The sequence below is a fragment of the Cydia pomonella genome, chromosome 12 (assembly GCF_033807575.1).
Source record: "Cydia pomonella isolate Wapato2018A chromosome 12, ilCydPomo1, whole genome shotgun sequence".
Taxonomy (NCBI): domain Eukaryota; kingdom Metazoa; phylum Arthropoda; class Insecta; order Lepidoptera; family Tortricidae; genus Cydia; species Cydia pomonella.
The window spans coordinates 2,879,928-2,901,662 of NC_084714.1; the positions used below are offsets into that span (position 1 = coordinate 2,879,928).

General features: G+C 37.7%; 1 protein-coding gene across 4 annotated transcripts; it reads left to right on the forward strand.

The window, feature by feature from the left end:
• The first annotated feature begins 760 nt into the window (after nt 1–760).
• Nucleotides 761–19,178, forward strand: LOC133523280 (uncharacterized). 4 transcript variants are annotated; one of them, XM_061858778.1, is made up of 7 exons: nt 761–908; nt 3,206–3,270; nt 3,925–4,023; nt 6,310–6,428; nt 11,198–11,360; nt 13,338–13,476; nt 17,912–19,178. In XM_061858778.1, exons 2-7 carry the CDS (start codon nt 3,211–3,213, stop codon nt 18,154–18,156), a joined length of 825 nt encoding a protein of 274 aa, XP_061714762.1. In that variant the 5' UTR covers nt 761–908; nt 3,206–3,210; the 3' UTR covers nt 18,157–19,178. The 4 variants fall into 4 exon arrangements, with proteins under 4 accessions (XP_061714762.1, XP_061714764.1, XP_061714763.1 ...); XM_061858779.1 differs by having other exon boundaries at nt 773–908; nt 3,198–3,270; XM_061858780.1 differs by lacking the exon at nt 3,925–4,023.
• Nucleotides 19,179–21,735: the final 2,557 nt, after the last annotated feature.

The following is a 21,735-nucleotide window of genomic DNA, read 5'->3' on the forward strand; positions in this document are numbered from 1 at the left end:
TGGTGATAGGCGATAAAAATTCGACCTTGTTGCCGCCGCGGTCAGCCAATTCGTCAAACTCGGCAGAATAATATTAGGTATAAAATTGCACCATTAAGTGTAATGGGTAAAAATAGTGCTTTCCTTTTCTATTACACCATAAAGTATATATAAACATATCTTTTTCTTCTGGCCTTATCCCATATTTATTTGGGGTCGGCTCCTAATCAATTTTCTTCTTTTATATCTGTTCCGAGTCATCGTTGGGTCTACATTCTTATTATCTAGGTCTTTAAACTACGAAAATCCATGTAAGTCGGGGTCATCGACTCTTTTTCGATTACTAGGTACATATGTGTATATATATATACATACAAAACAACTGGTTCGTTAACTCAGCCTTGCCTCTCAACTATGAGCAATATTAAATAATAAGACTTAGCTATAAGCACAATGTACCTGACATGTAAAATTTTATTTTATCAATAAAGTATTGAATTGAATTGAATTATATATATAAATATATACAACATCATATGAAAAACTAGCAAAGATATTGCTTATCTACAGTATCACTCAAAATTGTAATCGAGGAGACAACAAATTCGCACTTGTTTTGGTAGAATCAAACGACACAACACAAGGAACTGTTAAGTATCATTTACTACGTATATTTGTAAACTAAGCCGTAATTATATTACATTAAGATTGCATTTCAAACGTAAATATCAAACAGTTATGTTGCAGCATAAAAACGTATATACCTAAGAGTTGTGTTGTAGATATATTAAGCATAAAAGTGGTTTGTTGCAGATGTATCAGTCTCAAACATTCGCCGTGCTGTACGCACGTTTTACAATTGTGTTTGTGTGTTTTATTTGAAATACAGTTTAATCTTCAATTTGTTTATATATACTGATAATTTGTTGGTAAGTTTTACTGATAATAGTAACTTTATTGGAAGATGTATAATTTTGGACTCTAGTTTTTGCATAACGAATCGAGGTTATGTGACGTTGAAGTCTAGACTTAAAGTCGCTAAGATGCAAACAGGTAGGGGCTTGTTTTTTCCTTAAATATAATGGAGATCATTTGAGTTCCAGAGAATGACAAACGCGTACAAAGTTAGGTAATTAATTATATTTAAATTCATAAGCATCACAACTTTTCGACTTTTTTTAGGCGTAGTTTACATTTTCAGTTTTATTTATTTATTTATTTATTTATTTATTTATATATTTATATATTTATTTATTTATTTATTTATTTATTTATTTATTTATTTATTTATTTATTTATTTATTTATTTATTTATTTATTTATTTATTTATTTATTTATTTATTTATTTATTCATTTATTCATTTATTCATTCATTCATTCATTCATTCATTCATTCATTCATTCATTCATTCATTCATTCATTCATTCATTCATTCATTCATTCATTCAAAGACTTAAATAGCATAAATGTCCTTAGATCCAGATGCTTCCATATACGTATCTCACGAAGAACATATACCTAATACCACTTAATACTTAAGACTAACATGCGGTTTACAACATTACAATTAAATAGGACGCAAATATATTAGCTTATATAATGTTGTTGCCACTGTTGTCGTTAATTAAAAAAAAGTAAAGAAAACCCCTAAATGTCTCAACAAATTAAAGTCCGTGAATGTACTTTTACATGTACGAGTATGTACGAGCGATACATAAAGAGTAAAATCAGTAGTTAACAAATATTGAAAATCTGAATGGCGCTTGTTTGAGGAAAACGATATATCAATCTAAAAGCTATAAGTAGGTACTTATTAATCCTGCATTTATCGTTGTATGTTAAATAGTTGAGTGCAAAACAAGTGTTACACGCGAAATATAATGTTATTATTTATTTATTTTTACAAGCTTTTATTTAACATGAAATGTACCTATGTACTCTGTACTAATCCATGTACTTATATCAATGTACTATGTATCCTCGCAGAGAGATAATCTCAGAGAGCAGTACAAATTGAATCTTGTATGTCCAAAATCAAATAACTCAATGTTTTACAGAAGTACATTCAATACTGCAATACGTGTTTTTAAAGCCCTGCCAGTTGAAATCAAATTTATTAGAGGGGAATCGTTTTAAATTTAAGTTAAAAAACTGGTTGATTGTAAATGTATTTTTCTCAAACTTGCTATGAAATGATGACATGACTTACGTCAAATTAGGTCCGGAAATACTACATAATCAGGTGCGATGAGTGAAGATGATATGTAAAGGAATTTCATACTGCCTTACACACCTAGGACTGTACTGCAACCTTCTTTTGTTTTTTAACGTCAAACGTGTGACACAACGTCTTGGCATCCAACCATCAACTAGCTTCAGTTAGCTTGGTACGGTGATTTGTTGTGCATATTCGTTGCTAAGCAACGGCGGTGGCGCATCGCGCTGACGCGCGGACTTACGCGCGTAAGGTTGTACACCGCTGGTAGAGTGGCGAGCCGAGTAGGTCGCCACAAAACAAATTGACTATTTTTTTTGTTTTAAATGCAAGTTTGAGAAAAGCACTATACATATCTCGGCGAGAAACGGGGTTGCCGGCCGCGTATCTCTATCCGACTTCGCTACTACTATAAATAGATATGAATTCGAACCAGAAAAGTAAAGGAAATTAAAAAAGTAGAAGTACTCAATGGAACTAGGAAGTCGTAACCAAAGTATCGGAAAGCCACAATTTTTTTAAGCTTCTCCTTGAGTGATGCTACAGATTGGGATTCCCTCACGGAAATCAAATAATTGCCCTTACCGGGATTTGAACCCAGGACCATCTGTTTCATAGGGTCACTACCCACTAGGCCAGACCGGTCTTTCGGTTTCGGTTTTTCGGTCTTTCGGTCGGGATTTGTCTGGTTTACGTACTTTATTGATTTGAATATGCACGATAGAAAAAAAAATCATAAGCTTTTACATTATTAAACCAACATTGCAAAAAAGTATACATTATAAAGTAGGTATAAATTCCATATTATAGAACTAATAATTGTTAATACTTTTTTTTTTATTATTTCACCAGGTGAAGCCAAAGAATTCACCTAATACTACGAGTAGTTCTTTTTTTCTTTTCTAATGATAAACTGGAAAAAAAAAATTTGCACTTTGAATATTTTTTAGCAAGTTTTTGAATCTTTATAATTAAATTAATAAGGTATTTTTTGGTTCCAGTTGAGGAGATATCATGACGTCGGATTTACCTCCAGCGTATACCTCTCTTCACAACTCTACTGCTAATATTGCTGTAAGTTCTATTTCAATATCTACTAACATTCGTTTTAAGAAAATATCTAATTTAATTAACAATGGTATGGAATTTTCTCTTTTTTTAATGTATTTAGGGTACTAAGACTCCCTATTACTAAGACTCCGCTGTACATCCGTCTGGCACCAGGCTGTATCTCATGAACCGTGATAGCTAGACAGTTGAAATTTTCATAGATGATGAATTATATTGCCGCTATAACAAAAAATATTAAAAAGTACGAAACCCTCGGAGACCGACTCGCACTTGTCCGGTTTTTTGTACACTCAGCGTCAAAAGTAACGGGTCAGATTACACGTATAGCATCTACCATTCTCTAATAAATAAGTAAATATTATAAGACATTTTTACACACATTGACTAAGCCTCACAGTAAGCTCAAGAAGGCTTGTGTTGTAGGTATTCAGACAACGAATTATATAACATTCAGATACTTAAATACATAGAAAACACCCATGACTCACGAACAAATATTTGTGCTCATCACACAAATAAATGCCCTTACCCGGATTCCAGCCCGGGACCATCGGCTTCATAGGCTACCCACTAGGCCAGACCGGTCAGTTGAAAGAATTCAATATTTCCTTAATGGCTTCTCACTCTGATATAATCTGGGAATTAATATTCTTACAGATGCCAAGCGAGTCAGATCCAAATTGTGAAGATGGATCCGAACTATTGGTCAACAACTGCTTTGAAGATAAAACGACTCGGATTGGGTTCATACAAAAGGTAAATAAAATATAAGTGCTTCGTCAAATGACAGAAATAAAATTAAACTTATTACGTATACAATTAGTCTCAGTGAACTTAAAAAGACCCTTAAAAGTTATTCATATTTTTTCATAATTGTTGCGGCAAGCAAGAAAGTTTACTCAATTTCATGGTAGATGGCGCTGCTCTGCATATATCGCGCGATACTAGCTTCCAGCGACCTATATAGGGAGCGTGCATGAACTGTAGGAGGCAGCACAGGAGCCGTCAGATTTTTGGCGCGAGGCGTAAATGTGATGTTTTTGTTCCGATGTAGCCCAAAAGATGGCAGAACCTACTATGCACAAGAAAACACGTGACGTGTACATGTGCATGTTTATGGTTCCGATTCAGGCCACAAGATGGCAGACCCTCCAACGCGCACGGTCCCTATAAGCGGCGGCGGATTGTCAAGTTTTTTATTTTAGCAATATTCTTTAACGAAATAACATGTATACGCGTTTAAATGTGATAATATAAAAGTGTGTTGTAATTGGCGTCTCAACCAATCGCTGCGTCTCAATTCTTATTTCACAAAATATGAGTCACGTGGGTGACCGCCCAAAAACCGCCTTTCCATAGGGACGTTGTTCCCCTTTTTACTCTAGATATTATCAATATAGAATATTTTCTTGGGTTTCCTCACGATGTATTCCTCAACGAAAAGTTAGTGGTAATCTATACATAAATTTCGAATAACTTTAAACCTGCGACATCTGAAATGGAAGTTGGTCGCCAGAACCGCTCGGCCACCACTTCGTCCTTTGCTTATGTTGTTTGTTTACCTGTTAATATGTGTCATGTAATGTAATGTTATACGTCGTAATGTTATGTAGAAGTTTCTTTTTGTTCCTCTTTTATCTGTATATTTTTGCTATTAATAAACTATTTCTATTTCTGTTAGCTAATTGTAAGTTCAATGTTGGGACAATGAGGCATATTTTGTTTGTTGGGAAGACTGTCGTAGGGCCATACCTCTTGTATTTGTTTTAGTACAGTCGCCATCAGATAAATCGGAGCGGCCAATGTGCTCATAAATATCTGAACACGCCTCTATATAATAGTCAAGACGTTAGAGTGCGTGTTCAGATGTTTGTGAACACCTTGGCCGCTTTGATATATCTGATGGTGACTGTCGTCGCTCAGACATAGAAAGGAAGAACTTCGCTAATACCACTCTACCGACATTCTGTAACACGAACTCCACACGTGTTAAAAGCGTTTAAAGAGCCTGTACATGGTCTTACCTGATAAAAGTGATAAATATTGTTACGTAGTAAGTAGAACGTACAACACGTACGTTGCTAAGTTACAGCAAAGATATATATAACTCCGTATAAGATAAATAAAGTCTAAGAAAAAAACGTGGTTCGAAAAATTCTCGAAAAATGTATGCTCGAATAGATGGCGATATACCTTTGGACTATACTAGAGTAGCGGCGACACCGTTGAATATTTAATATATATAAATGTTTTATTTTTATTTTTTCGATTTTTTAAATGTATTTATACCTACATAAAAAGTAGATGTTGTATGTAAAACTGTCATCTAAAATGTATTTTTGCTTTTTTTTCGTAAAACCTATTTTTTGCAAAGTGTTACTGTCACATTTTGACATCTATCATTAAGGATATTTAGACTACGTAGCATAGTGGGATCATCGCTATCATAAAGGCGTTTTGCACTAAAAGTAACAATAAAAAGATGTTTTGTTTTTTAATTGTTATTAACTCTAAAACTAGGCGAATTCCAGAAAAGTTTTTAGGACATTTTAGTCTTTAAATATGACCAGCAATACACTGTTAAAATATTTCGGGTTCCTCGTGAGCACTGGTGTACCTAAACAGGCCATTACCCCTAGTGTAAATTTATTCGATAGCGAAACGTGACGTACGCGTTTGCGTTAAGTGTCATTTTGTATGGGATTTTGAGTTTCCAAAACGTCCCGCTTGGCGCGCTGTTTCTAAATCCCATACAAAATGAGACTTAACGCAAACGCATACGTCACGTTTCGTTATCGAAAAAATTTACTTTACGCTCATGACTATTAGTCGTTACGACTTAGTGGGAACGAAGACTTAGAAGTGACAAAAAGCATGTTGCTACCTACCGCGATCCACGTTCGACGTGTCGCCTCTTTGTTGCACTTGTAAATACGTACGTACGTGTGACAGGGAGGCAACACATCGAACGTGGTTCGCAGTAGGCCCTATGGACGGTTTTCTCCACACTGACCTTACGTGAAATTTAATGTTCTCTTGCAGGTACTGTCCATTAAATTGCTGCAGATACTCTTAATGACATTGGTCCTAGGCATTTTTGCAGTTTATCAGTCGTCAATCTATAGATCTATGCGACATGATGGCTCGCAAGTGCACGTTATGTAAGTAAAGCTTAAACTTAATTCTGAAGTTTAACGTTCTCTTTTCAGGTATCAAATTGCTATAGTACCCTTAGTGTACATTTATTAGATAGCGAGACGTGACGTACGCGTTTCCGTTAAGTCTCATTTTGTATGGGATTTTCAGTTTCCAAAACGTCCCGTTTGGCGCGCTGTTTGTAAATCCCATACAAAATGAGACTTAACGCAAACGCGTACGTCACGTCACGCTATCGAATAAATGTACACTAGGGGTTCAGATAATCTTAATAGCATTGGTCTTAGGCATTTTTTTAGCGGGCGAGTATGGTGTTTATGGTTTTATGGTATATAGTGGCGCCAAAGTGCATGTGATGTGAGTAAACAGTTTAAACTTTAGACCAGAGAGCCGGCAGCTTTCTCTCGCAGCGCATAAGTATTACCGTCAAGCGAGGGAATGCTGCCATCATCTTTGGCATGATCCCGCGGGGGCCTTTTTATACCTATTTTAATTAAGTTTATTTTTAGTTTTAGGATTTTTCTTTTGAGTAGTAGATTGTTTTTTTATACTTATGGCTTAATTCATTTATATTTAATATTTTTTTAGAAAATATTTCAAAGCATATGACAATCAAGAATGACATCCACATGAGTCCGACTCCTGACTCATGTAGATCTAAATCTGAAGACGTTGAAGAGTTTTCCATCATGATACGTAACTTAAAAACTTAAGCATTGACTTTAGGGCCTTATGTACCTACGTAATATATTAAATAAAAGTAAAATGAAAATAAAAAAAAAAACACAAAAAGCTAAGAAATAATGGAGCAAAAGGTGTCTTACGCAGCATCTTACGTAAGTGAACAAAGGGTGAAGCAGGATAGCCTAGGAAAAATTGCCCCCAGCGATTTTGGGCCGAAACTGTAATCAAACGATGCCTTTTGGGGAGGTTATACTCTGCACAAAGTTTCATCCCTCTGTTACCCCCTGGGGGTGAAAAATACCCGATTAACCCCAAAACTGTTTTAATTATTATTTCCTAAACTATGAAAGTGACGAATTTCAAATTTTGTACAAATATTAATAAGACTAAAAGCTATGTGCAAAAAAAAAATTAACCCCCTAACCATTGAAATTCTTGTAAAAAAAACAAAAATAAAAAAAGAATCACCCTGTATATCAAGTTTGGCTTATGGTACACACACCATTTTTTTTTTCAAAAATGAAGCAGTTTATATTCTACATTATACAAAAGTTTCATGGACCTACTCCAGAAGGAACATTGCGAAATTAAAATAAACGTACTATTTCGTAGCCACTAATCGTTATACTCGTATCATGCTTAATACGCAACGTCTCGGTCCCGAAACCAATATAATTTAAAAAAAACCGGCCAAGAGCATGTCGGGCCACGCTCAGTGTAGGGTTCCGTAGTTACTCTTCCGTCACAATAAGCTAAACTGGAGCTTAAAGTATAGTAAATTGTTAACCAACGGATGAAACGGTACCTTTCACGCGAGTTAAATAAATAGGCAAAATTGCATATATAGTACCTAATTAAAGTAAGTCTTTTTACTATGAAGGGGAAACTTTATGCGATAACTCAAAAACAGCTAAACTAATCATGTCCGCTATAGTTTTCATTTAATGTCTTTCTTAAGCTCTACTTCCACGATTTTTTTCATATTTTTTGGACCTATGGTTCAAAAGTTAGAGGGAGGGGGACTTATTTTTTTTCTTTCGGAGCGATTATCTCCGAATATATTCACTTTATCAAAAAATGTTTGTTGAAGACTCCTATTAGTTTTGAAATACCTTTCCAACGGGTATCCCACACTGTAGGATTGAAGCATAAAAAAAATTCACCCCCACTTTACGTGTAGGGGAGGTACCCTAAAAAAAAAAAAATTTTAGATTTTATTATACGACTTTGTCAGCTTTATTGATTTATACCTCCATGCCGAATTTCAGCTTTCTAGCACTAACGACCACGGAGCAATCCTCGGACAGACAGACAGACAGACGGACGGACATGGCGAAACTATAAGGGTTCCTAGTTGACTACGGAACCCTAAAAATGTTTTTATAAATACAAATGAGTTTGATTCATACTTCTTTATCCCCACCTTTTTCAAATCGGGCACGAGCAGCGGTCCGATCGCAAGCCATTGTTTATTAATAATGCAAGGCTCTTAGTGGGAGTTCAATGAATAGTACGCACCAAAGAGCCAATACATATTAATTTCGCAATGTTCCTTCTGGAGTAGGTCCATGAAACTTTTGTATAATGTAGAATATAAACTGCTTCATTTTTGGAAAAAAAATGGTGTGTGTACCATGAGCCAAACTTGATATACAGGGTGATTCTTTTTTTATTTTTGTTTTTTTTACAAGAATTTCAATGGTTAGGGGGTTAATATTTTTTTTGCACATAGCTTTTAGTCTTATTAATATTTGTACAAAATTTGAAATTCGTCACTTCCATAGTTTAGGAAAAAATAATTAAAACAGTTTTGGGGTTAATCGGGTATTTTTCACCCCCAGGGGGTAACAGAGGGATGAAACTTTGTGCAGAGTATAACCTCCCCAAAAGGCATCGTTTGATTACAGTTTCGGCCCAAAATCGCTGGGGGCAATTTTTCCTAGGCTGTCCTGCTACACCCTTTCGAACGCGAAGCGAAGCGAAGTGACGCGGCGCGGCGCAGTGGCCCACAACTTTCGCGTTCGAAACGAACGCATTTGACGACCGGTCTGGCCTAGTGGGTAGTCACCCTGCCTATGAAGCCCATGGTTCCGGGTTCGAAACCCGGTATTTTTTGAAAAGGCATTTATTTGTGTGATGAACACAGTGTGATAAACACAGATATTTGTTCCCGAGTCATGGATGTCTTCTATCTATTTATCTATATACGTATGTATGTAAGCTTTGCTTCGTTTGGGGCTAGGTAGATCTATATAAGAATGTTCCCAAATATTTATTTATAGATCGCTCCCACAGGACACTTTTATAGGTATAAAAGGATTGATTCACCCGCGCCGCACCGCTTCGCTTCGCGTTCGCGAGTTGTTCGCTTACGTAAGCCGCTGCGTTAGTGTCTATGAATGAATGAATTAATGAAATACTTTATTGCGATAAACATGGTATACATAAGATAGTAGGTGCATTATTGTTGAGTAGCAATACATGTTTAGCCACAAATAGCCATGCAAAATTAATGTTTACTCCTAAAATAAATATTAATGTGAAATGACATGCTATAAGAATAGTACATGTCTAGCGACAAATGGCATGCAAATAATTTAACAGTCAGTTAATTATATTTACAATAATAATTACATTTAATGGGGTATGTCAGTCAGTCACTAAATCTACGTTCTAATAATTATAATAAAATTCAAAATTATATTTCTAAGCACCTATATCAAGAGTCAATTATTTAAAAAGTCCTTAATCGAATAAAATGTCTTCTTTTTTACTGGGCATAATATAATAGCATACGAGTAATTTATTACGAAATAGCGCTGGTTATCTCACTGATAGAACACAAGTCTGCACCGAGAGCTACCAAGTACACTGCTATGGGGTAATTTTAGGGTCGTAATCCCGAATATCAAAAATGTATTAAGATGGTCATACTGGAGAAAGTTTCCCTTGGGACCGATATGAAAATCGTCAAAAAAATATAATCCTGTGACTAGGTTCACACGGCGTTATTTTTTCCCGTATACCGTATACGGGATTTTATCGAATAACGTAGTGATAACAAAATTTGTATGGCAACTTTCAAAATCGTTCATACGGCGTCTATGCGGAAAAGCCGTCTAGCCGTGTGAACGATTTTGACATTTGACGTGTGAACCTAGCCTGTACGGCTACCACTGCCGCTACCGGCTATCAAAGACCACACTAAGACCAGACACCAAAAAGAATGGGACAGTCTGACAGGTCTAAAGCACTCAAAGCTCTTTATACAAGGAGTAGACTCCGGTTGGAGCAAAAAGCTATGGAAACTTAGCAGGAGACAACTTCAAAATATAACAGGGGTGTTTAAGGGCCATTATGGGGTCAAAGGAGTTTTGGCCAGGATGGGACACTCCGACAACACCGATTGTCGAATATGTGGTGAAGAGGGAGAGACAGTAACACACCTAATGTGTGAATGTCACGCCCTCGCCAGACAAAGAATGAAGGACTTTGGAGCAGGCTATCTGGAACTAAAGGAATTCAAAAGGCTACCCATAAGCTCCATCGTCCGGCACATGGAGATGGTCAAAACAGCTTTTGAGTAGCTGACGGATCTTTCCTTAGGGGGCAACTACACAAAATATCCCTATGGGTCGAAGTATATCCACAAGGGTCCCCAAAAATTAGAAGATAAAATAAGATGGAAGACACCATTAGTGTCGACATTAACGTATTCGCTCACGTCTACATAAATTACTTTCTATAAATCTCGCTTGCACTTATATCGAGTACGAGCGAGAAAGTAACGAACACGCTAGCTGTCCCTTTCAAACTGATTGTAGCGGTAGGTGGCCCTATACGTTTCGTCTATTTCGGGCAGTACGGGCCCTTAAGATGTCCATAAGATTTTTTTCGCGTTTTATGTGGTTAGTCCTATGTGGAAAGTTTAGTACACACCTTTGATATTCAGGCTCATGACTCTAAAATCACCAATACGACGCCATATTTTCAAAGGAATTTAAGTTTATGACGCATCGAAGCTGTCGTATTCCACATCCAATAGCGATTGACGTAGGGGGAATATAACAGCCTACACTTTTTTTTTCAGTCTGTTATCGACCTTAGCATTCCTCGCTATAACTGGTCTCTCCATATATTGCACCAAGGCTCGACGTGAGAACCCGTACCGATACGTGTTCCTGACAGCCCATCCGATTAGTTTGGTATTATTTATCAGTTTTCCGGCGATAATCTTGGATTTTTTGTCTCCAGTAAGTATATCGCACTTCTCATACTAAGGGTCTGTTTCACAAAGTCTGAGTAAAGTATTGAATAGCTAATTAACACATAAATTAACTGCCAGATAAAACTTCCTGCAAAACTTAGCACTTTATGTAGATAAATTTTGTAATTTGTATAATGAATCTCTTAACGATGTAGATATTTTTGTTCATAGTTTGTCCGTGTTCAAGAACAAAGTTCGGCAAATTTTGTTTTCTAGAAATTGATCAATTTGGTTCCAAACATATTTTTTAAAGTTTTTTATGTTTTGTTACTTTACTTGCGTGTAGTACACAACTAAACCGGTAATTTATAATTGCGTAATTTACATTTCTATGTAATAGTTTTCTTAGTAACGTAGGAAACTTTAGGCCTATTTTCATTTACTTTAGATATATTTGTAAAAGGCTGTTTGTTTTCTAAATAAAAAAAATATTAAGTGCTAAGTTTTAGTTAAGCTTATTTGTAGATTGTGAAACACCAACGATGACTTTATTTGTTAGATAAGTGGCAACTGTAGCAAGTAGCTTATTCAGGACTTAACTTGGACATTGTGAAACCGACCCTATAATCTGTATTTTTAGATATTTAAATAAAAGTAAACAAAATCTACCCTAAAATGGCTCCTTAAGCAAATTGAGGGTAGATGAAAACATTAAAATCATGATCAAATAAGGTAGGTTGTTTGTTTACTTGAAACGACAACGACGTGAACGACATTAACACGGCCATATCGTTGCTTAGACGCTGATCTCGACCACATCGCGGAATGGTCTAGCAGTTTACCCCCTTATTCATAAAACTTTACAAGCCTGATTTAGTTAAATTATGTTTTATCCCTTTCTTGCAAATACATAACTCAAAATGACAGATAAAGACAAACGATTCATAGCTAATTCAGGCCTGTAACGCGTTTATGAATAACGCCATTAGAAATTAGTGTCATCCTAGCCAAGTGCCAAGCCATAATTTTGGGAAGCCAGCGGCAAATCTCTTAGTTTAATCCAGTTTCTGTTGCACCAATCCTGTTTGATGAGGCTATCATTCCTGTGTACACAAAGGCTAAAAATTTAGCTCTTATAAAACCAATATTAATGTCTTTTTCATCACACTTGCTCGAAAAAGATCTTATTTCATGCAGGTGTGCTGAAGAACAAATGCCTATTTTGTTCCCGTGGGAGTTATGGATTGTGAAAAAAAAAGCTATGAATCCTTAGGGAGTTATAGATTTTTTTTTAATTATGTCACTTATTCATACAAACCAAGTAGCATAAATGAGTGTTACTTTTAAAATACTGACGTTTATAATTGAATATTTTTGTTAATGTTTAAAATTATTTAATTTGAATAATTTAACAGCCGTTTAAAATATTTTTACATAATTTTCAATCGTGGCTGAATGCTGAATATTTCTGTGCCTTCGATGCCTCACCTGCCAAGAAATTACAAAATGGCAGACGCATGTTTGAAATGCCACCATATTTAAGAATTATTTCGCCTAAAATTTAGTTTTTTCTTCGCAAGTGTGATGAAAAACATTGTATGTAGCTCCGGGGGTAAGAATATTAATAAATAAATAAATAATAATAAATAAATATTATAGGACATTATAACACAAATTGACTAAGTCCCACAGTAAGCTCAATAAGGCTTGTGTTGAGGGTACTTAGACAACGATATATATAATATATAAATATTTATAAATACTTAAATACATAGAAAACACCCATGACTCAGGAACAAATATCCATGCTCATCACACGAATACATGCCCTTACCAGGATTTGAACCCGGGACCATCAGCTTCGTAGGCAGGGTCACTACCCACTAGGGTACCTAAACCGGTCGTCCAAATATTGCAAACTCGGGTCTTTAATTACCACTCTCGTATCCAAAATTTCACTTACCCCCCTCGTTGCACAATGTACTATTCTTCCCTAGTCAACGAGTAACAATTATTTTTTCAGATCGCCTTAGCTTTCCTCACCTACGTGTTTGCAGTGTTCTTCGTGCTTCTATACAGCGTTTTTGCGCTGCAGACCAAGCTAGAGTTTGCTGTCAAGCATGCCATATTTCTCGCTGGTATCGTACAGATTTTAATATATGGTAAGTATCCAAATATGAAATTACTATTCATATTTAGCTTATACGCGTGACTTAGTGTAAGACCTGAGTGGATGCTCGAAGCGGACGAGCGTTCGGCGGGGCGTGCAGCGTGGCGTCGGGCTCATAAGCAGAGATCGGACAAATTTGCGTCATTGCTCGCAATAATGTGGACATGACTCCAAAATTAATCAAATATGTAATCATTTAATTAATTTCTTAATTGACTTAAATTTTAATTCCTAGTCAATAAATACAAAACTTTGTTAAAGTATAGATTTATTAAAGAAAATAATCAGTATTTTTTTCCAAATTTTCTGCAGTCAGTCTATTTCTTTTTACATCAAAAATATACTTAAGTGCTGAAAAACTCCGCTTGCACTCCACTGATGTTAATGGGGCAAACTTAAGTAGTTTTATAGGAATATTATTATTCCAGTATAATTCAGAGTTAACACTGACATATCCAATCCATATCGTAGGTTTAGGAAATTTTTAACGTATCTTAAAGTTCAAATCGGTACGTTAGACATATATTAGAATATAATTAGGCATCGGAGTTTTTATCGCATGGTAAGACTAATAGCGAGCTATGGAGTCGACATTAGCAATAAAATTAAACTCATATTCATACTCATTCATCCATTTAATAAGTTTTTTTTTTTATTTTTTTTATTAAAAACTGATCGGCGATTGGCTCTAGTCACACCTGATGGAAAGTGAAGACAGGGCCTAAGATGGAGCTCACCGATTCAGTAGTAGCCTATTCACTCTTGCTTTAAAGAGACCGAGGTCATATTTATCAGGGAATACAGAGGGCGGGAGCGCATTCCATTCTTTAGCCGTCCGTAACAAAAAAGAGGAGGCAAACCGTTTAGTGCGAACAAATGGAATGTGTACCACGAACGGGTGCATTCGCTCCCCACGCCTGGAAGTCCGATGATGGAAAGGGGAAGGTGGGATCAGATCGTGCAGTTCCTGTGCACACTCTCCGAAATGTATCCGATAGAACACCGATAGGCTAGCGACTCGACGGCGATGCTCAAGGCTCTGTAATTTTGACTTGATAGATGGGTCATCGCCAAAAAGTCTATGAGCCCGGCGCTCTATCGAGTCCAGGGCCGCCAGCTGATATTTGGCGGAACCGTCCCATAGGTGGCAGCAGTATTCCATGCTCGAGCGGACCTGTACTTGGTATAGGGAGAGAAGCTGTTTCGGCGTGAAATACCGCCTCACCTTAAATAGGACACCAAGTTTTTTGGCAGCAGTTTTAGCCCTGGACTCAATAGTCAACCCGAAGTTTAAGTTCGATTTTAAACTTAGACCAAGAAGCTCTAAAGTGTTAGTCACGGGAAGGGACACATTTCGGAAAGTGGGAGCCAAGGTGAACTGGCTCCGTTTTGCGGTGAAAAGACACACCTGTGTTTTGGTGGCGTTGAATCCGACCAAGTTGGCTTCGCCCCATTCGGCCACGGCGTTCAAGGACAGATTCAAACGTTCCACCATGGTCTCCCTGAGGATCTTGGTGTCACCTTCACTGGCCCTCGCGTCAGAGAGGTATCTCTCCGTAACTGTGCTGTCATCTGCGTGCGTGCTTGAGCAGATCGTTGATGTGCAGCAGAAAAAGGGTTGCGGAGAGGACTGAGCCCTGAGGTACCCCGGCATTAATAGCCAAAAGATCAGACGAGCATCCGTCTAGGACAACTCGAATAGATCGGTCCCTCAGGAAGTCAGTGATCCAGGAGCGCAGGCCAGACGAGATCCCATACGCGGAGAGCTTACTTATTAGGCTGTCGTGCCAGACTCTGTCAAAGGCCTTGGAAATATCAAGGGACACGGCGATAGCCTCACCCTGTCTCTCGATGGCCTCGCCCCATAGGTGGGTGGCATAAATCAGAAGGTCCCCAGTTGACCGGTTCCGGCGAAAGCCGTATTGCCGATCACTGAGGAGATCGTTACCTTCGAGATATGCCAGGAGCTTGGTGTTCAGTACACGCTCCATAATCTTGCAGAGTATGGAGGTGATCGCGATAGGCCGATAATTAGACGGGTCAGCACGACTACCTTTCTTAGGTACAGGCTGTACGTTTGCAAGCTTCCAAGACTCGGGGACTTGGCCCGACCTCAGGGAAAGACGATACAGGCGTGTTAGTACTGGAGACAACTCAGGCGCACAAGTTTTCAACACAATCGCTGGAACTCCGTCCGGCCCACTAGCTTTGTTCACGTCCAGACAGCTTAGTGCTTTCAATACCTCCCTTTGATGTATTTTTACTTCGGCCATTGAAGCACCAAAGGGAGGTAAGGAGGGAGGCTTAGCGGCGCCAGCATCCAGACGCGAATTTTCAGCAAATAGAGAGGCAAACAAGTTTGCCTTTTCTTTAGCTGTATGTGCCAGTGATCCATCCGGCCTCAGCAATGGAGGTAAAGAGGGGCGACAGAAATTCGACTCCACCGACTTAGCCAGCGACCAAAAAGCCTTACTCCCTGACGGGTAAGAGGCTAGCTTGGCGCCTACACGACGTACGTGAAGAAATCGAGCTTTCCGTATAACCTTCTTGCAAGACTTAGCTGCTCTGTTGAACGACTGTTTCTTTGCATGTACATCCGGATCTTTACGACTACGAGCATCAGCCCACGATAAATAGGCCGCGTGCTTTAGGGCTTCTGCCCGGTCACACTCGGCGTTGAACCATGGATGAGCTGTGCCACCGGTTGCTACGTCTGAGTAAGGAATACAGTATTCCATGCCCAGACGCAACACATCGGTGACAGCATTTGCACAGATCGACGGATCATCACTGATGAAACAGGTTTGCTGCCAAGGATATGATGCAAAGAAGTGCCGCATCTCATCCCAGTCTGCTGACTTGTATCGCCACACTCGGCGTGAGCCCCTTGAATTACGATCCTGCGGGAAAAGGAACGACACAGATTTCACCAGACAGTGGTCAGAGGTTCCCAAGGGGGATGACACAGATACATTGTACCCGTCTGGATCTGTTGTCAGCAGAAGGTCCAAGCAATTGGGTGTATGGCCAGCAACGTCCGGAATACGAGTTGGCTGGTCGACTAGTTGGGTGAGATCGAGCGATAGTGCAAACTTGCGGGCCTCTCTCCCAGCATGGTCAGTAAACTGGTATGGGCATAAGTGAAGTGGCGCTGCCATCGTGCATGTATTGTTAGGTTTTATATAGCTGTAAGTCTTAACATTAATTTTTATTTTTTTACTTTATATGTTACTAACACACATATGGGCTGTAAACTTGAAATAAATGATTATTTAATTTAATTTAATTTTATTAAAATACGAAAATATGCTAAAATCATCATGATTATTCATTGGACGAATTTAGTCTAACGGATGATTTTACTGCATGGTATGAAATTAAGGTACAATACGCTTTCATTGCTATTTGAGTACCTAATCTCAAAATTTTTGCCTACTTCTTGTTGACATCTGAATTTTAGGGTTTACTATAGGGTCCGTGCGCGTTGGAGGATCAGTGCCATCTTGTGGCCTGAATCGGAACCATAAACATGTACATTTACACGTCACGTGTTTTCTTGTGCATAGTAAGTGCTGTCATCTTGTGGGCTACATCGGAACAATAAACATCACATTTACGCCTCGCGACAAAAATCTGACGGCTCCTGTATTGCTTCCTATAGTTCATGCACGCCCCCTATAATTTACTTTGTGTTAGATATTAAGGATATCTCGAACGATCTTTTAGTTTTATTTTGTCAAATGTTTGACAAGTGAGAGATAGTTTTGCCGCGGTTTTGGTAAAATGTGACATTGACATTATAAGTGATTTGTATTGTTTTAATTGTAGAAAACTGAAAGAGAAATAAACTATTGTGTTTATTCAGTATTTAAGTGAGACATCTATTATTTGTTAGCATAATAACGACCCTTATGATGGCAATATCTCTGTGACATAATGCTCAATTGTTTTTTTTTTCTACCTTAATGACGACCCGTTCTTGGTATTCACAAGGGAAATAAATTCTTATTTCCTAAATAATTGTTATAATTTATGACGTAACTAAATAACTTAGCAATTTTGAATAAAATATATTTATATAAAGTGAAACAAACTGACGATCAGTACCCCTAGTGTAACTTTGATCGACATCATAACGTGACGAACGCGTTTGCGTTAAGTCTCATTTTGTATAGGATTTTGAGTTTCCAAAACGTCCCGCTTGGCGCGCTCTTTCGAAATCCAATACAAAATGAGACTAAACGCAAACGCGTACGTCACGTTTGGAAATCGAATTTATTTACACTAGGGGTACAGCACATAAATTCGTAAGAATTCACCACGCGTAATTTTAAGTGAAATTGTATATCATCATATCATATCATAGGTAACTTAGTCGTTAGGACAGATTTTTTTTTTCATAACTTGATTATTTTCTTCTATTTCAGCATTCACCGTCCCTTTCATCTGGATCGACGCTTTCGGCGTTCTGTACATCTCTCTCGCTCTCTTCTTCGACTTAATTTACATTTTCTGGGACTTGGAGATTATGACTTCTAAAAAGTACTGGCACGATGTCACACCAGACAATTTTGTCGACGCAACTCTGAACTTACAGTTAGACTACTACTATATATTTGTTAATATTATCTCACCAAAAATACGTAAAAGTGTAGAAACAAATGTACAGTAAATTAGGGACACCCTCACACTAGCATCTTTTGAGCGTCGGCGTCTAGTTTGCGCTATGGAAAACGGCGTTCGCCGGTGTGCAGTTGCGCCAACGTTGCGTCGAGCAGCAGCCATAGAGTTCATTAGGCGCCGATGCTTGGGAGCAGGGACCCGTCCACTTCTTCCCAGAAATAAGCCTTTAAATGGGTTAGTCGTTTATCGAATAGCCCCAACGATTGGCTTTCCTTTTGAATTGCTTATCCGTTCATTTGACTTAGCTCTAGGAAGGGGTTTCCCTTTCAGAAATACCGCTAAAATGAAAGGGTTTCCACTTCCTAATTCAAAAACTGATGATACCTGTGCTATCAATGCGCTAGGTACCCAGTCCTTCACTTAAAATATAAATAACTAATATTTGATTCTAGTTTTACGAAGAGAAAGTTGAAAATGGCATAAGCGTTATAATTTATAATCAATACCCCTTCAAGAGGTTAGCGCTTAGGAATGGATATCAGCTTACCCGTATTAAGCGCTTAAAAAGCCAAATGAAAGGTTTTTTTTTTAGTTAGCAACGGCGTTGGTAAGCAAAGACTTACGAAATACCCATTTCAAAACCCCCGAAGGGGATACCGGAACGGTCCTTGCTTGGACGACGCTAGTGTGGAGTGGCTGTTACTGATCAAATACTTTCCAAATTTCTCTATCCCAATGGGATGTAAGACTTGTCGGATGTAAGACATAGCGCGTGATCATGCATTACTGGATCATATATATCTGATGACCATTCACTAATAAATAATGTATAAGGAGACGACTATTGTCATTAATGTGGATAGTGGACCAAACTTGTTTTGCAAAATGAAATAAATTGTATCTAGGTAGGAATGCACTTAATACATTAATGTAAGAATAAAATGTATGTACTTTCTTGTCTCATACATATGTACGTACTTGTATAATGAGTGCAAGTTTCTTGTTATGTTTTTCCACGACAAGATTTTTACTGCTTATTAAGAAAAAAGAAAAAATAAATATTTTTCAAAATGATCGTCTTTTTTTCCATCATGTCCATTACACGGAAAAGTAATTTTATTTTATCTGCATACATCGTGTTGTTCACGAAGACGCGTGCCTGACTCGTATTGTTATGTTATTAAAGGTTATATGCGCGTCATCATGAATGACACGAACTATATGTGACCACGATATGGTGCCATTCGGACGACGACAAGCTACTACAGCTTACTGTAAAATTCCGTGTCATTCGGACGACGACAGTAGTAGCTTATTGTACCTAGAGATGAAAATGGTTTTTTCGGGAATTTTGCCCAAGTGTTGATTTTTTTTCCGGTTTTTTCCTGTTTTATTCAGAAAAATTAAATACGTCATACACAGTGCCACTGATGAGTGATGCCAGTGTCAAATATGAATAAAACTTTTTAACAAAAAATAAAACCGACTTCAAATATTACCAAAAGCGCCATGCATGTACCTATAACATTTGAAGAGTTCCCTCGATTTCTCCAAGATCCCATCATCAGACCCCGACTTGGTGCCAACGGGACCATCTCGGAGTTATACCCGCTCGATTAAAAAAAATTGAAAATCGGTTCACGATTCTCGGAAATATCGAGTAATATACATACAAAAAAAATCTGTCGAATTGAGAACTTCCTCCTTTTTTGAAGTCGGTTAAAAATGCCAGAAACTTAACAAATTAGACGTGCAACCTTTACCTTCCTGTTTAAATTCCCAATTAAATTCATATGGAAAAATACAGGAATTTTGAAAAAAACTTGTTTTTTTCGGCTTTATTAGTTTTTTTTCGGAAATATTGTAACTGAAAACTGCATTGTTTTTTTCGAAAGAAACTTGAAAAAAACAAGTCGTTTGGCATCTCGCTCGTACTGGCATATTAGTGCGAGTGCGAGCGAGATTTATAGAAAGTAAGTTACGCAGACGTTAGCCAATACCTATGCAACGTTACTGCTGGAGTGGGTTAGTTAGTACTTCTGGGCACTTTCTGCAAATTGACAACCATTGTGCCTATTTTGCGTGATTTCTTTATTATACTACGTCTGTGGCAAACAAGCATACGGCCCGCCTGATGGTAAGCGATTACCGTAGCCTATAGACGCCGGCAACTCCAGAAGTGTCACATGCGCGTTGCCGACCCTAACACCCCGCACCCTCGTTGGGCTCTGGCAACTTTACTCACCGGCAGGAACACAACACTATGAGTAGGGTCTAGTGTTATTTGGCTGCGGTTTTCTGTAAGGTGGAGGTACTTCCCCAGTTGGGCTCTGCTCTAGATCTGGAATGACATCTGCTGTGCTGTGCCCTACCACACTAAGCGAGATGAGATTCACAGTGCCCATACCTCTCTGTTGGACGAAGTTTAAGGAGATACCCGGGAACCCGGGTCCAACTGGGAATCGAGGTAGCGCTACTCTAACCACCCCAGCTCCTCCACGTAGCCAAGCAATGTTTTCAGGTTACTGTCAATTTCTTTGATAAAATTACGTTTGTTGCTATCCAGCAACACGACGACCACGACAGTAATCCTACTGTCGTGATTAAATAGACCATTAAATCCGTCTCTTATTTGTATTATTATTACCTTGGTTAGGATATTATCTATCCTCCGCTAAATATCCATAGGCTACGGTGTTGGTGATGTGGAGGTGCTGGTGGCGCCCGGGCCGCGCCTGCAAGTGAGAGATTCCTCTCGTACCGCACGTAGGGCAGAGGCCGGGCGCGCACTGAGATTCAAGTGTACCGATATTCGGGACAAAAAAGTAGCTAATTTAATAGATGATTCTTAAAACATTAAAATTAAATGTGCAGTATTAAGTAAAAACATTCATTACAATTTAATTAATTATTCTTATCACAAAGTTAAATTGGATATGAAACTTAAACAAATAAAGATCAATCGTACTTTGTTTACATATGGTAGGTATGCAAAAAAAATCAGCAGCCCATGTTGGCTATAGTTTTTATTGAAAAAAATTACTAAGCTTATGTTTCAAAAATATCATATTTTTTGGCGCATGCTTCAAAAGTTAAAGGGTAGGGAACATATTTTTTTCTCTCTGAGCGAATATTTCCGAAAATATTTTTGTTCAAAAATGGTTATTGGATACCTTTAGGCTAGGTTCACACGGCGTTAATTTTTCGAACGATTTTGTAAGTTGACATACAAGTTTTGCTATCACTACGGTATTCTATAAAATCTCGTATACGGGAAAATGAACGCCGTGTGAACCTAGCCTTATTCGTTTTGAAAGACCTATCCAACGATAACTCACACCATTGGGTTAAAGTAAAAAAAAATATCAAAAATTAACATTTTGAATACAAAAAAATAGTAAGTTTTTATTTTACCGTTCTGTCGTCATGAATTATTTATGCATCCATGTTAAATTGCAGCTTCCTATCACGGAGCAAAGTCACAGACGGACAGACGGAAATATAAGGGTTCTTAGTTGACTACTGAATAATAATTATGTATAAGGTTCCATTACAAGTCATTTAATAACGGGTCAAATATTTAGTAAATATCTAAAAATTCTCTCCAGTAAAAAAAATGGTACAAAAC

Excerpts from the sequence above, each read along its gene's own strand:
- LOC133523280 (XM_061858778.1), top strand. The coding sequence starts at position 3,211 with ATGACGTCGGATTTACCTCCAGCGTATACCTCTCTTCACAACTCTACT. Across the intron at positions 6,429-11,197 it reads GGCTCGCAAGTGCACGTTAT|TCTGTTATCGACCTTAGCAT; the intron begins GTAAGTAAAGCT and ends TTTTTTTTTCAG. Across the intron at positions 13,477-17,911 it reads CGTACAGATTTTAATATATG|CATTCACCGTCCCTTTCATC; the intron begins GTAAGTATCCAA and ends CTTCTATTTCAG.